At 48.5% G+C, this 15,163-nt stretch overlaps 1 protein-coding gene across 3 annotated transcripts in view; it reads right to left on the reverse strand.

Moving 5' to 3' along the window:
* Window positions 1–2,498: 2,498 nt before the first annotated feature.
* NFYC (nuclear transcription factor Y subunit gamma) overlaps window positions 2,499–15,163 on the reverse strand; it is a 42,163-nt gene continuing 29,498 nt past the window's right edge. For all 3 annotated transcript variants that reach the window (XM_020812938.3, XM_020812939.3, XM_078380064.1), the window contains exons 6-10: window positions 9,418–9,597; window positions 8,646–8,804; window positions 6,625–6,732; window positions 4,907–4,966; window positions 2,499–3,436 (exon numbers count right to left, since the gene is read on the reverse strand). In XM_020812938.3, coding sequence (XP_020668597.3) covers window positions 3,317–3,436; window positions 4,907–4,966; window positions 6,625–6,732; window positions 8,646–8,804; window positions 9,418–9,597 — 627 coding nt within the window. In that variant the 3' untranslated portion in view covers window positions 2,499–3,316. The remainder of the gene's footprint in view (window positions 3,437–4,906; window positions 4,967–6,624; window positions 6,733–8,645; window positions 8,805–9,417; window positions 9,598–15,163) is intronic.

Below are 15,163 nucleotides of genomic sequence, written 5' to 3' on the forward strand. Positions count from 1 at the left end.
AAATCACGAGGCTTGCAAAGCTGTCCCTTTTCTGCCGTGGCTCGGGCCTCTTCCCTCAGAGATTCCGGGGTCTTCCTATTTTTAGCAGCCGACACTTCCTTGCAACTTAAAACATGCTCCGTATCACTTACCTTTGTGCTGTTCCCGGGTTCACCTTCTCTTCTCAGGGGGAAAAGTGTGCATTTGTGTGCGTGTGCAATGCAGAGCGGAATAGCTTTTATTGCCTGGAGATTCCAACTGATGGCAAGGGATGTTCCCACCCCACCCACCCCCCAAAAAATTAGCTCAGGCCCAGAAAAATAAAGAACAGCACGGTGTCTTGCACATCTGTGTTATTTGCTAATTTCTCCTCCTTGCTTAATCATGGCCAATTTTAAGCTCTTCCCCTTGCACAGAACATCCAGTACAATCGTGGAAATGCAGAATGTCTTCGTGGGCCAACTAAAACCAAGGATGAAGGGGCACAGATTTGAAGAGATGGTGCGGCTGATCTAGGAGAGAACCCTCCATTCCTTCACCAACTTGCGGTGCCCATGGTGTTTGTGGGAGAAACCATGATCACTCAACTGACGGAAAACCAGCATCTACAGAACCTGGCCTCCTGAAACCATTGTGTAACTTTGACATCAGCTAGATTTACCATGATGCAGTTTTGGTTGCAGGCAGGACTGTGAAGGTCAAGACTTTGTCCTCTTGGGAAATAGTGCACTTTTAAGACACCGGCTATCCTACTGTAATTTTATTTCAAGGACCCAGAAGGAAAATAATCTACTCTGTTTTGACTCTGTTGTCCTTCTGGGAGCCACCCGGAGTAGTAACCTAGCTACTAGTTGGATGGGAGAGAAATAAACGTAAGTAAGTAAGTAAGTTTGAACTGGATATGGAACAACTGATTGGTTCAAAATTGGGAAAGGAGTACGACAAGGCTGTATATTGTCCCCCGGCTTATTTAACTTACATGCAGAATACATAATGCGAAAGGCCGGACTGGAGGAACCCCGAACCGGAATTAAGATTGCCGGAAGAAATATCAACAACCTCCGATATGCAGATGATACCACTCCGATGGCAGAAAGTGAGGAGGAATTAAAGAACCTCTTAATGAGGGTGAAAGAGGAGAGCGCAAAAAAAAAAAAAAACAACTGTCTAAAGCTCAACATTAAAAAAAAAAAAACTAAGCTCATGGCCACTGGTCCCATCACCTCCTGGGAAATAGAAGGGGAAGATATGGAGGCAGTGACAGATTTTACTTTCTTGGGCTCCATGATCACTGCAGATGGTGAAAGCAGCCCTGAAATTAAAAGACACCTGCTTCTTAGGAGGAGAGCGATGAGAAACCTTGACAGCATCTTAAAAAGCAGAGACATCACCTTGCCAACAAAAGTCCGAATAGTCAAAGCTATGGTTTTTCCTGTCATGATGTATGGAAGTGAGAGCTGGACCATAAAGAAGGCTGACCGCCAAAGAATTGATACTTTTGAATTGTGGTGCTGGAGGAGACTCTTGAGAGTCCCCTGGACTGCAAGGAGAACAAACCTATCCATTCCGAAGGAAATCAACCCTGAGTGCTCACTGGAAGGACAGATCCTGAAGCCGAGGCTCCAAGACTTTGGCCATCTCATGAGAAGAGAAGACTCTCTGGAAAAGATCCTGATGTTGGGAAAGTGTGAAAGCAAGAGAAGGAGACGACAGAGGATGAGATGGCTGGACAGGGTCACCGAAGTGACCAACATGAATTTGACCCAACTCTGGGAGGCAGTGGAAGACAGGAGGGCCTGGCGTGCTCTGGTCCATGGGGTCACGAAGAGTCGGACACGACTAAACAACAAGAAGTAAGTAAGTAAGTAATAAGTAAATTTCCAAGTCCCTCTGGTAAGGCACTAATTTCCACCAAGTATGAATAGATACATTATGAAAATATCCCACCACAAATGCTTCTCTGTGTGATGAAACTTAGTCACACAATCTCATATAAAATAAATAAAATAAATAAATAAATAAACCTGCCTAAACCACCTATACATTGACACCCCAGAGTTTAAGACCACTCAACATTCTACGTCCCGTGAAGCACAACAGAAAGAGAAATGAGGATCTTGAATCTTGCACCCTCTAGTGGCTGCAAGAGACATAATCTTTGCTGTATTTTAAACATCAGTGGAACAAGTAATGAAAAGCATCTAAAAGAGAATGTTCAAAAAACCAAGTTCCTGGTCATCACTAAAAAGGAAGCTGACCAAGAAACGGAAGATCCAGAAGGGAGTGGGTGGATCTCACCATCAGGGATAATAACCTGAGTCAGGGTCTGCGGCCACAAAATAAAATAAAATAAAAATTGTCCATTTTATTCAGAGAGTGAAAAAAAAGAGAGAGGGGGGGCGTTTATTGCTCCTAACTCTGGAGCCCAAAATGTCATGGGTCAACATCTCCAACCAAGTAGGAACCATTTTGGCTCAGGTTCCAGTGACGAGTTCGAAGACAAAGAGTTTGAACTGCCATAGGAAAAAAAAAGGAAAAAGTTTATTGCATTTCATGCAGCTTTTAAACACATGCATTGACCAAATTTCATACAGGTTTTTACAAATGTCATACCATTAACCAATAAATCATGTTTGAGCATCGAAGTTCTTTAAAGCATTTGCAAAATAGTTTTAAGGCCAAGTTTAAAGCCTTTAGAAGTTGAGTTTAAGACAGGAGCAGCTGGTGTATTTCCCCTTCAATTATTATATCCTTGGAAGCTGCGGAACAGCAGTCATGAAACATGGGAAATTTTTAAGAATCTCTCTCTCTCTCTCTCTCTCTCTCTCTCACACACACACACACACACACACACACACACACACTTTCTGACAATTATAACACAGCTATAGGTCCATCTAATACTAGAGCAGGGATGATAACAGGATGAAAATCCTGGAGGCTGAAGTCCAATGAACAGGGAAGCAGGAGGGGTGAAACGAAAGACGCTGGACCACTGAAGAAAGGATGAACAGCCAAAAGGCTGGACGACAGTCCTATAAAAAATGGTCAACGTAGGCAGAAATTGTTCAGTTAATACAGGATTTGCAGTTTCACAAAAAAAAAAATATTGCATTGGTGCCAGTTTGTTGAGTATTTCCTTCCATCAGATCAAATGGTTCATAAAACACAACGCAGATCACAGCCGGTGGGGGCCTTAACAGCAAACGAAGGTATATACTGGGGAAGGGAAAGGTGGAAGGCAAGAAGGAGGAGGACCTCTGGATCCGGTGGGCAGCACATCGATCCCAGCTGGGGTGACTTCTGTCACGTCAAGAAGCCTCTCAGCGGCGCCAGGTCAGTCTCCTGTCACCTGCGGTGCCTGTCCGTCTGTATTCTGGCTGGCGGACTGAATGAACATGGGCTGCGTGATGTCCTGGCCGGCAGGCATGGTGACTTGCTGGATCTGGTAGAGTTGCTGGGAGAGAACAGGCAAGGACACACCGGCGGATCAGACCCACTTATCAGAACGCACAGCATTGTGAAAAACAATCATGCAGGCAAAAGCAGGACTCGTTCAACGAAAGAACCGGGAGACGCTGCTGAGGCCACCTACACCTCCCTCCTATAATCTGTTCTGGCTTCGCTTGGGATGACCCACCAGCAGAACCTCCCCACCCATGTGGAAATACTCAAGAGCGTGGAAAGGACACTATCCTAGTTTAAACGAAATGGAATGAAGCCGCAAAGAGAAACATCACACAAGCCACGGAACACGGGGATGTAGGAAGCCCCTTGACCCTCAGTCAAACCCCTGGGACATCTCACTTACTCTTGCCAACCCCGGCTGGAAGGGCTTGCCCAAGGTTGCAGACGGCAGCCCCCTCCTACCTCTACCTGCTCCGTCACCAATGACAGCCCTTCCTCTGAAAGGGGGCCAAAGAAGCCAGCAGGCGCTCTCCAAACTTATCGTTTTCCCAGAGGACTAGGTTCAAAAAAAGAGACTATGGATTTGCTGTTAAAGAGACGGAGACTAGAAAAGGCCGTGGAGTGAAAAAGTTTTAATATCAATTTCGGCATCCATGAGAGCGCACCGCCTCAAAGTGGCACCCGGATGGCATTGTACTCCACGGATATTGAAATACAGACACACAAAGCTGGATCCAAATTGCCGGAGAGGCTGCAAAGTCATTGGTCCACATTTATATTCCTGGTGGCACTGCCCTAGAATATTTAATTGCCGGGCAGAGGTATTTGATATAATTGGAAAGGGAGCCTCACAAAGGAGTGTTATGACCCCAGCACGAGGACTAATGAATTTATTTTTAGATTCCTGTGCTTCAATTACACCACAAGGAATTCATCCCCCTCCCCCCTGCCGCCCCCTCCCAAGGTGTAGCATCCAGACAAACAATCACTCTGGCTTGGAAAGGGGCTTCAGGAATCCCAGTTAAGTGCTTGGGGAGATACAGTATAGGACAGAAATGAGCATGGCTGGAAAAACTCACTGCCCACTCACACTTAATGCATCAGAATCCAAGCACAGGTACATTAGGAAAAACGTGGCTCCCTTTCCTTGAGTGCTGTAATAATCGTACTGATTCCTTCGGCAGCCCTCAACCTCACGTGCTGATTTACGAAAAAATGTGTAAACTCAAAGGGTTAATACCAGCTGATGCTCTTTGTATGCACAGCAGTTGGAGGAATTTATTTAAAATATATTTACAATATTTTTCACCCCACCTTTCTCCTTAAAAGGACCCTGTTTTGGTACAGAACTTATTTTTAATACAAATTATTTTTTTAAAAAAAGTGCAATGACAACGGAACCGTTTTAACAAACACACACCCATGCAGGAAAGAGTACATTCCGCAACCTTCAAAAGGTTGTTGAATGCAAGCAAGCGTCGGCATGCAACGGCCACCAAGGTTCACTGGGGGCTCATACCTGTCCATCTGTAAACTGGCTGAACTGCTGCTGTCCCTGTTGAACTTCTGTCTGTGCAATCTGTAAAAGAGATTGGTTTACTCACATTTGTGGCCCTGTCCTTTGGGGGGGGGGAAAGACGGAGTGTAGAGAGCACACAAACCAAAAGAAAGAAGACGGAGTTTTTTAAACACAAATGCCTTCTGGCCCTGAAGGGTGGGGCTCTTTTCCTGGGTTTGGGACACAAACACACACTCCTAGCAGGTGTTGGCAAAACCTTCTCATGTCTCCCCCCCCCCAACTCACACACATCTGTTTACTGATGGAACGAAGCGAAGAGGAAGAAGGCAGGCCGTTCTATAGGGCACACAACCTCCATCAGAAAGACAACACAATTTGCAAAAAGTGAGCTCTCCAAGGAGAATCCAAGCCGTGGCGCCGTTATGTCTGTAGGAAAGTTGCAAGCAGGCTGTCCGGGAGGCGTGCTAAAGTTTTCACTATGCGTGGCCTGTGCACCTTCTTTTGAGGCACTGCTAAGGTCGGTGTATGGCTTTAGAATTTGGACAGGGGAGAGAATGGGAAGATGGGAGTCCCGAGATGAGACTTCCCAGGATGGTCACATGTTCTGATAAGATCAAGGACCACTCACTGAAACAGTTCTTAGCTGCGAATGGATAGAAATCCGTAGGCTGGGACACACCCAGGACTTGTCCCTTGATCTCCGAGAGGAGAAACCATTTAAAAAGAAAAGAGAGAGAGGCAGATGTATGTGCAGGAGGAAACCCCCTATCTGCAGGATCAGGATCCACAAAGTCACGTACCCACGGCCTGAAAATACTAAATAAACACCCCCCAGAAATATCCAAATTGCCTCACCGTAAACAAACGTACGTGTGTGTGTGTGTTATTTCAAGGGTTTCTTTACCAGGACTAGCCACTAAAGGGAGCCAGAGACCACGCCTGGGGTGCCTGGACCCAATTCTCCTGTGGATACTGTTTTCCTACTGTACATGGCTGGGAGTGTGTAGGTGTGTGTGTGTGTTAAAAAAAATGGACTGAGAAAATGAAAAGAGAAAGAATGACATCTGGTAAAACAAATATATTAATGGGGTGCCCAGGCTGCCAAGAAAAGTACTTTCCAGGTCTAAAAAGAAGGGACTGCTAGAATTAAGAATATACACAAAAAGAGACAGATGCTTTTAAAAGTTGCGTTTAGCACTGACAAAAATAATTCTTGCCGAGTGCTGGAAATCAGACACGGCGCCTGAACGAACACAAAGAGTGCCAATCCAAAATCTGGCAGGTGGACGAAAAAGAGGAGCTGAACCTCCACAAACGCAGGAGTAAAAAAGAGGAAAAAGGAACCAAGCAGAGCTGAGTAGGTTGGATTTTGAGACGGAGCCACAGACCAGTTTCACCGTCCATCAGCAAAACAGCAGATTGCATCTTGAGCAGCGTTTCTTTTAAGTGTTTACAGCATTTCCTGAAAGTAGGTGTCAGGTGTAAAAAAATAATTAGCTCCTCCAATAAAGAGACACGTTAAAAGGTGGGCTCGATACTACCAGTACCAATGAAAGTCACAGCGACGACTCAGGATTTTTATCTTTATCGGAACGAGAAGGCAAGTGGCAGACTCTCAAGCCCAGGAAGGCTACCCACACCCACAATAAGCTCCTTTCCCACTGGCCTGGGCTACCTGAACCGCTGTTGGCCAACCCCCTCTGGAGATCACTTGGTACCTGCTGAGTATTGGCTGTGAGCGTCTGGATCTGGCCTTGGACCACCTGCGTGCCGGACACGGGCTGAGCTAAGCGGATGTACTGCAGCTGTCCGGCGTTCAGTTGAACCTGGAAGAAGTGGGAGGGAGGAAGACGGAACAGGGTTGGCACCTGGAAACACGCACAAGTCTTTCTCCTTGTGTCTACGAAATGAAGGGAGGTTATACATTCAGGAGGAAGACACGGAAGAACAAGGAGCACATCCTCTTGGTACTCAGGCAAGCAGTTCATGACTCTGAGGCCACATGGGGCCCCCAAAGCTCTGTGCTCTCTCTCTCTCTCTCTCTCTCTCTCTCACACACACACACACAGAGGTTGCAAAGTGAGTCACCCGACTGACCACATCAAGAACATCCACAAGAAAGGGAAACTGAAACATCGTTCTTCTTCCCTGCCTGGTTATTCATAATAAAAACTGGGCCCAAAATCTTGCATCATGTTTTAAGGAATAACAAATTCCTTTGGGAGAAGTTTTTGAAGACTGCGAGCTGTTTCATCAGTTGCAGAATCGGACACCTCCCCGTCAGGGAGGCGGCAGCCTGCAAAGGGTTATGTCAAACGAAACTCATTAAACCATTTCGATGCCACAAGATTTCTTTAATTGCTAACATTTTAAAGCAGCAGGACATTAGGTAAACTTCAATGAACAGCTGCGTGGATTCCTGTTTGTATTTGGCACACATTAAGGGAAACAGGGAATCCAAGACCTGCAACTGATGGCTCACCAAGCTGCATCTTGAACTATTTTTCTGATCTTCTCTGGACTTTACATCCAACAGGAGTGTCTTGAATGCACAAGGGGAACGTTTTAAAAAAAGGAGTAAATGCCGTCCAATCTGTGGTCAATGCCTGCCAACTGCTGGAGCAGAAAATATGGAGTTTGAATTTGCCCCGCCGCTGACTTTTCCAGATGGCATCATTTTCCGACCACAAAGCAATTAATCCCGGGGGTGGGGGGAGAAAGAATGGGCATTTCTCCACGCTAGCACCCACCTACCAGGAGTCTGCAGAGATGACTTTAAACACTGAAACAGGCCTGCAGGGGAAACAGCTGCAAAAAGCAGCCCCTAGTTAGCTTTTAACTAGAATAGCTAACTTTGACTGGGCAAGGCAGACATTTTTGGGAGGGCGCGGGGAGGGGGTCACATTACTTGGCTCAGGCGTACATGATCAAAGAGCAAACGTTCCCTCCTTCCCTCCTCTTAAGTATGAAGGGGCTGTTCGGAGCTGTACCTGCTGCAATATTTTCCAGAGGTGGGTGGGGTATATTTTGCAAACACTCGCGCAGGGATGTCTTGGAAACATTTGTTCCTAAAAGACATGGTTTGCCTCACTTCCCGCAGTTTTAAGGAATGAAAAACCTACTGGATTTACAAAGAAGGTAGAAGAACCACCACCAATGAATGCCAGGTGCAGCTTTAGTAACCGAGACTAAAAGGTTGAAGTGAATCCTGGTTGTTATTTAACAGCACAGATTTTTCTCTGTTGCCAAAATCTTGCGCACAAAGCATGTTCGGGAAGGATGACACTCCAACCTGGAGGAACTGAGGAGCCGCAAGAAGCGCATGAAAGAGGAAGCTGGGGGGGAATGCATGCTTACAGGGAGGCTGCTCAAAACACACTGGGTACGTGTTCAAACAGATTTGAACGCTGTTTTCTAAAACTCCTTTCCCTTCCAAACCCTACACCACCCGAACCCAAACACACAGAAAAGAAGATCATCAGGCATGAACTGTATAGTCCTCAGAAGATGAAGCCACAAATACTTTTCCTGCATGTCTAAAGCAGAGTGACAGAAGAGAAGGATGAGCAAAGCAAACCCAGCAGTGTGCGAGTGTGTGGGGAGAGTCTTATCTAAAGGAGCAGCATAGCAGAAGGGGGAGAAAGGAAACAGCGGCAGGCGACAAGGTTTTCTCCTCGACAGCCGTGGATTCATGACAGCTCCGGAGTGAAAGGAGGGAAGGGCTGCCAGTCTCTCTCACCGGTATTTGCTGGATTTCGCCCGTGTTGGTGATGATCTGCTGCATGACCTGCATGGTCTGACCTGTTCCGCTCTGCGCCGGCTGTGCCTGCCCTTGCGGCTGCGCCTGGACGATCTGGACCTGTTGCCCTTCGCCAACCTGCATCGTTACCGGAGTGGTCTGAAAGGAGGAGAGAGCGCGAGGGGAAAAGAGCCTCGGGTTACAAAGCTGTTGGCAACAGGGTCAAGACTAGCCATACACTCGGGCTGAAACGTCCTTCGAAAAACACCAATAAACAAGCTCTCAGTTTTTCTTAGAACGGTTAGAGCAGAAAGGTGGAGGCCCCACCCTGCACACCTCCACCCACTACGTGGTGAGAATCTGAAGGTGGCCATTCATGTATCTGCTTTGGGTGCAAGGTGATCAAAGTGGATAAAATTAAAAATGCACAACTCTCAGGGAGGGATGTGAAAACAGAGGAGGACCAACTTCTGCTACAAGGAAGAAAATGCTGTGAGAAGTGGAGAAACACAACAAAAGAGAGCCACAGCAGTTACCCTCTCTGGCACTGCCAGCTCAAGCCTGCCCTCTCCTTGGTGGCTCGAGAGACTGGCCCATCCCACCAACCTTCCCTCTGACGGCTGGCCTTCTCTGGGGAAGCCAAGGAAGCGTAGGGCATTGTCAAGAGTTAACTGCCCTCCTTTCCAAGTGCACGGGCATCTTGGGGGCGGGGGGGAGAAGCGGGACACTGCCCAACCTGCCGTCCAGCCCCGAGGAGCACCGATCCACCCACCTGTCCTTGCTGAGGCTGCGCGATGATGATCTGGCCAGGCTGGAGGGTGGTGGTGGCGGCAGCCGTGGTGGTCTGCTGCCCCGTCTGTTGCCCCTGGACCTGGACCGCCGCAGGCTGCTGCGCCAGGGTGAAATAGTACTGGACGGGCTCCGCTGGGGTCACAGCCTGGCGCACCTCCTCCTGAGCCAAAGGGAAAAAGAGGAGGAGGAAGAGGAAGAAGAAGACAGGGATGAAGAAGCAGCCTTCGCCAGCTGAAATCTTCCACAAGGGTAGCCTGCGGAGCAATTTCTCCAAGGCCACAGGAAGAAGGGTCACGATCCTAAGAAATACTCAGCAGGGCTATAGCTCCTGTCCACAAAGAGGAAGCACCCTCAGAAAGCACAGAAATCCAAGTGTTGTGAGATTACGGAGAAGTCTCGAGGCCTCCCGCCTGCCTCTCGGAGGGCTCGCCTTTAAGGAATTGCAGCATCCACCTGCTGCTGTCCTCAGTGTGCCCCATCCATGCCTGTCTTTAGAGATGTGTTACTGTACTACTTGTAAAGAACCCCCTCCTCGTGTTGGGAGGAGGGGAGAGGGGGGCATGCAGGCCACGTGGAAATCACTGCTTGCAGCAGAACCGGCCACCTGCTCCTTCAAGGCTGGGCCGCTAGATGTGGCTGGGCTGCATCGCCTATCAGCCCTGGCTCATAAAGCCCCAGCGGCTTCCCCACCAGACGGACGCCCTCCAGATGAGCTGGGGCTGCCGTTCCATTTGTCATCCTCTTCGGAATGATGGGGTATGTAATTCCAATTCATCTGGGAGGGCACCAAAAGGAGAAAAAGCTGATCTATGTTGTGGCAGCTAGGAAAGCGAGACCTGGGACTGGGAAAGTAGCATCTTTGCTCACGGTGAAGCTGGATTGGGTTCAGCCAGGCACCTCGACCTTCTTAGAGCACCGGTGGAGTCTCAAGAGGGCGGCGCAGAAAGCCAGTCAAGAGCCCTTGACTTTTTCTGAAGGCAACACGGGGAGCAGAAACCCTTCTTGATCATCCTCCCCTCTGCAGGCGTCTCCACGCCATTTTTCTCCCCGATGAAAATCTTTCTGAAACTCAAACATCTGGAGAGGCCTGGGGGTTGCCCTCTCCTTTGTGACATCCAGACTTCCTTAGATCATAGATCCAGCGATAAGAAGCCGTCGAGGAGAAAGAGGGAACTTTCAAGTCACCGCAAAAGGCTTTACCTGTTGCTAATTGTGAACCACAGACCATGATATGCCACAAACTCGGGTTCTGCTTCTCAACGGTCGTCCCTGCCTAGCTTCTTAAACCCTGCTCAGTTTTCATGCCAGAGAGAATTTGGGGAGTGCAGGGAAGGAATACAGGCTTCCAGCCATGCACAGCAATGTGCCCGGCTGGACAGTGAATAACAGCTGATGCAGTTTGCAAGATGATCAATCCATGGCAGGAGGTGTAAACAACCTTCTCCCAGCCACCCCAGAATCACAGCTGAGAGTGTAGGATGTTTACACACGCTGCGGCATGGGAAAAGCTGGAACTGGAGAGTACAGGAAACACAAACTATCTTCCCCTGCCTTCCCGTCTTTCCAGAAGGGCTCAGAGGAAAGAGTCTCCGTCGTAGGGTCCACGATGCACCGTGGGGTGGGGTGGGGTTTGAACTGGCAACCTCTGGCCCTGCAGCCAGAGACCTAAACCACGGAGAGAAAGCTAGAGCTTTATGAAGGACATTTGTGTCATTCAATGGTTTAATGCTGCCCTGCTTTGGGCATAACATGAGAAGGCAGGATTCTCTGGAAAAGGCAAAGATGCTGGGAAAGGTGGAAGGCAGCAGGAAAAGAGGAAGACGAAATACGAGATGGACCGGCCCCCTCAAGGAATCGCAAGCTTAGATTTGCAAGAGCAGAGCAGGGCTCTTGAGGACAGGACCTTTCAGAGAGCGGTCATTCACGAGTCGGGGCAACTTGATGGCACAGAACAACAATATCATATCTCCAGGGAGTCTGACAGGTTTCTGTAAGTTACTGCATTTGGTACAGCATAAAGTTACATCTGCATGAGTTCATGAGAGGCCCACCTGTCTGACGGCACAACGAACTGCTTACCTGGCCATGCAACTGCACTCATGGAACGGCTATCTGGACAAGACGCCCACCCTTGGTGCAGATTTCTCCATCGCTTGTGGAACTTACATAAGCATGTCAATACAACAGGATTTTTGGCCACTGCCTTTTACTTATTGACCTACTTTCACTTCCAAGCTAAAAAATTAACGATTTGAGGAGGGGGGGAAGTAACCAGAACTGTGGGGTGGAGGCAGGGGGGAATGGCTCCTGATCTCAGAAACGTGCTCCAGGTGGACACGTAGAACACACCTCATTCGTAACATGTGGGGTTTCCCCCTCCCCAACTTTTTGGTGGTGTCCTCCAGATCTATCGCCTGCTGGGTGGAAAACAAACCAGCACAAAGTGACCAAGCTCAAACCCTATTAATGGAGAGGTAAGAGCCATTTCTCCCCCGAGCACCACAAAACATTAACCAGGAACATAAGCTATTCAGGAGGAGAGGCTGGCCTCCCTCCATCCAAAAGGTCCATGGGAAACAAGAGGGTCACCCTCCTGGCAATGCAACGGAGAGAAAGAGCAGGAGGAAGTGGCCTTGCAGTACCCACTTCCACGCTTGGCCACCTCGGCCAGAAGGGGGTCTGATCCGAAGACCTCACCTGTTCTGGGTGGAGGATGAAGGCCCTGCTGAAACCAAGTCAAGACTAGGTTAGCAGTCCGCTCAAGGAAAAAGAAAGAGCAATCAGAACTGGGGGACGCCAAGAGTGCTCCTTCTCAGAGAGGGGCTGCTAGTCACTTATTTCTACATTTATGGCATTTTTACCCCGCTTTGCTCCTAAGAAAGGAACCAACAAGGAGCCTGAAAGTTGTTCTTTTTAAAAAATGAACAAAAACATATAAAAGGGGTGGGTTGTTTTTTGCAAGAATAAGCTGCAAAGGGGTGACCCAATCCCTTGCAGAAACACCATCGGGGAGTCTGAAGAGGTGAACAAATCAAATACTTTGACTTATAGAAGAACTGTGTGCCCACAGGGACAATTCCGCCATCTTGGGGTAGAAAATCAAATATTACTGTTGGGGCGGGTGAGAAATCCCCCTCGGAGCAGCCCTGCTAGCCCTTAAAAAGGGGCCCTCAGGCCACGCAGGGCCTGCAGGCTAAAGGACTCCCAATCTTTGTGGCAATGAGATGAAGCGTGGGGCCTCCCTACAGCGAAGCGCAACTGGTGTTCTTCTGGAATGGCATGGCAGGGATGTTTCAGCAAGGCGCTCAGCTGGTGGAGCAGCAGGATCTTGGCCTCTGGTCTCAACAACCTGCTTGCATTTTTAACACATTCATCACAAAGTCAGGATCGCCCTCTCGACTTCTGAAGCTCACGGGTGAGCACAGTTCCTGCATGGCAAAAAGCTCCCTACCTGTGTCCAGAACTCTTCCCTTTCTGTTGCCACCCATATGATCGATGCATAGCTTGTAAAGTCTTCTGAGATAAAAAAAAAAGGACTAGCTTTTTTTTTTTTTTTGGCTGATGAAACACTGCAAACATGACATTTGTGATGATGACGCTGAGCTAGGTGCCATAGTTTGCCCTCTCAGACTCTCCAGATGTTTTGGACTGCAATTCTTAGAAGACAGCCACCCTGGCCAAGGGCCACGGACCCTTGAAGTTGACACCCAGAAACTCCGAACAGCCCGAGAACCGCAGTTTTAAAGAAGGTCTGCAACACGGGGAGAGATACTCCTGTAAAGGTCCAGGAGCAGGATCCACCTCAACGCATTTCTCCTTCCGCTACTGTCTCCGATCTCTCAGACGCTGTTCTGGAAGGATTCTTCAATACAAACCCCGCTTCGCTTCTGGAGGACCGCAGCAGCCGGCCGCTGCAAACATCCGACTGAAAGCCCCTTCGAGCACCCAACAGCTTCCAGTCAAGGATGTTTACAGGAGCAGCGACTGCCCAGATCGATCTAGGACGTGATCTTTCTAGGGTGGCTCCTCATTTCTTGCTGTGAGAAGGACACGGGGCCTCCCATGGGACGGGTGTGCTCTGCAGACCCTCTTGGAAGACTCCCAAGTCTTCTGCGAGATGTCAGTTCGCCTAGTTGAGCGCAGCTGCTGATCTAATAAACTCAGGTTAGACACAAATGGCCTGTTTTTGTCTAGCCCAAAGATCAAGGGTTTGAGTTTGGGGTTTTTTTGAGGCAGGGGGAAGAGGCTGGTCAAAGGTAAGTGCCTGACGGAAAGTTCGAGAAGGCCACAATAAAAAAAAGTGTCATAAGCCTGTATACATACAACTCCTGAGCACCTGGCATAAACCTACGGCATCATGTGCAGGTTATTGCTTATGTAACAGGGAACCTGCTGGGTAGGTAATCAAGTGCTCAATTGTGAGCCTGGTGAGGAGGGGAGCACTCAGCACTTCAAATCAATACTCATGCTGTTTTTCACCATTTCTGAAACATCCAATTACCTGTCTCAAAGGAAACAGCAATAACACCTGTCACAGTGACATGACAGAAAAACGCAGGGTTTCGGGGAAAGAAAGCTAGATTATAAATACAACCAACAATGTAGCGCTTTAAAAATATATCTTTTTTTTAAGGGTACAGGACTAATAAGGCTGGGTGAATAACTGGTTTGCAACAAGGGAGAATGTGAACAACGTGCATTGAGGCCAGCTAAATTTCCATCGATATTCAGATCTTTAAGGTCCAGGGCAACTTTGCATGCAGCACCTCCAGTAAGTCTGGACCTTGTGTCTCAACCAAGAAGCCGTGCTTCCCCTCGGCCTCCTGCACAGGAGATATCTGAAGGATCCAGCAGAGATCAGGGAGGGGGGATTGTCTGGAGGTTGGGGTGCTTAAGGCTCCCCATAAGTGCCCACAGCCGTAAGCCTCACCCTCCAGGAGGGAGACGAACCAGGAAGCATAAACAGCTCTACCAAAAGCTGCTTGCTGCCGTTACTCCAAGACCCCTTCCAAGCTCCTGAAGAGAATCCAGGACGCACTGCTCTGAGTCCACGGGACAGCCAGAATCAAGCCCACTGTTGGAAGGCTGGATTCCACCCCTCCAGCTCCTCCCTAAACTGTTGGGGATTGAGGAGAACTTTCAGGATGAAAATGCAGCCTTAGGGGGAAAATGCCACCCAACCAGGACTTCAGCCACAATAACTCTTGTCTATCAATTCTGTATATACATTTAAAATCTATTGTACTACACAACTATGCTCGCTTGTGCTGCAGTTTTCCCTTAAAAGCATTGATTATTTCTGAGAACTGCAAGGCGTTATCGAAGAACACACATTATAATGCCCCTATTTTCGCTCAAGCCACAGGGAGCCCTGGACCGTTTCAGAGCATGTTCAGCTTTCTGCTTCCACCCAGCATTTCACACCTCTTTTCCCATCACCCGCGATGTTCCCCTTGTAGGGCTGTTATGGCACAGTGGAAGTGAAGCTCACTGGAAGGACAGATCTTGAAAGCTGAGGCTCCAATACTTGAGAAAAGAAGACTCCCTGGAAAAGACCCTGATGTTGGGAAAGTGTGAAGGCAAGAGGAGAAGGGGGATGACAGAGGGCGAGATGGATGGACAGTGTCATCTAAGTGACCAACATGAATTTGACCAAACTCTGGGAGGCAGTGGAAGACAGGAGGGCCTGGCGTGCTCTGGTCCGTGGGATCACGAAGAGTCGGACA

This window comes from Pogona vitticeps, chromosome 9 (genome assembly GCF_051106095.1).
Source record: "Pogona vitticeps strain Pit_001003342236 chromosome 9, PviZW2.1, whole genome shotgun sequence".
Classification (NCBI taxonomy): domain Eukaryota; kingdom Metazoa; phylum Chordata; class Lepidosauria; order Squamata; family Agamidae; genus Pogona; species Pogona vitticeps.